This window comes from Phytophthora parasitica (assembly GCF_000247585.1).
Source record: "Phytophthora parasitica INRA-310 unplaced genomic scaffold supercont2.464, whole genome shotgun sequence".
Lineage (NCBI taxonomy): Eukaryota > Oomycota > Peronosporomycetes > Peronosporales > Peronosporaceae > Phytophthora > Phytophthora nicotianae.
Genome location: NW_008649450.1, coordinates 1 through 802, shown reverse-complemented (window position 1 = coordinate 802; position 802 = coordinate 1). Strand labels below are relative to the sequence as shown.

The 802-nt window shown below is 48.4% G+C and overlaps 1 protein-coding gene across 1 annotated transcript; it reads right to left on the bottom strand.

The window, feature by feature from the left end:
• Positions 1 to 385: 385 nt before the first annotated feature.
• On the bottom strand, positions 386 to 659 carry PPTG_24975 (hypothetical protein; the record flags this gene model as incomplete). Its single annotated transcript, XM_008919061.1, has 2 exons — positions 386 to 468; positions 524 to 659. 2 exons carry the CDS (start codon positions 657 to 659, stop codon positions 386 to 388), a joined length of 219 nt encoding a protein of 72 aa, XP_008917309.1.
• Positions 660 to 802: the final 143 nt, after the last annotated feature.

Genomic DNA, 802 nt, shown 5'->3' with positions numbered 1-802 from the left:
TCAAAATCGTAGGGCGGCCACACCAGAGGGTTTAGTGCGCTTTAACGATGGGTCGGCAGCAGACGAGAAATTTATTCTTTGGTCGACTTCAGGCCGTGCAAGGCTGTACGCTGTATACCAAGCTGTCGGGACCCTTCCGTGGTATCCCAGCCTTCTTCCTCAAATTTTAGTAGAACCTCGGTCGTCACTACATTAGTGTGCTGTGTAGAGTCCGCCATCTTGTCCAATTTGAATGACGTATTTCGGGCAAACTCAACAGATGGCGAAAATTGATTGGCTAAAATGTATCGTTAGCTATCAACAAATCTGTGGCTACAAGTTTCGCCACCCCTTCACTCTGCAATGGAAGACCATTGGATAAACCGGACCCCTGTGTAAAACAAATTCAGTTTACTCTCTCGATCCGAAAAAGAAGCCTTCTCTTTTCGACTGCCACGTCTTCGACATCTTGTCCGAGGAAGCCGGTCACTACAACAAAACACTAAAATGTTAGCACAATAACAACGATAAATATTAGCAATACAAAAGGAGCGTAGCCCCTCGTCAATATCCTTCGTAATGGTCAGGGGTTCGCGCGCAAACGGAAACATCTCCTTTAGACCCTGGCCTTTAAGTGTCTTGCTCGTTTGAGTGCCTTTAAAACCGAAAATGGTCCCCATTGAGTATCCCAGTCTTGCACGGTGCGTGACGGGCAACCCTGGAAGGCAGTGGCAGGCTTAGCACCGATGTCGGGTGCAATGCGAAGGGAGTTGCGCTATTCTCGAGTGGCGTACATGAGCTGTTTGGATGACCCTATCGCGAC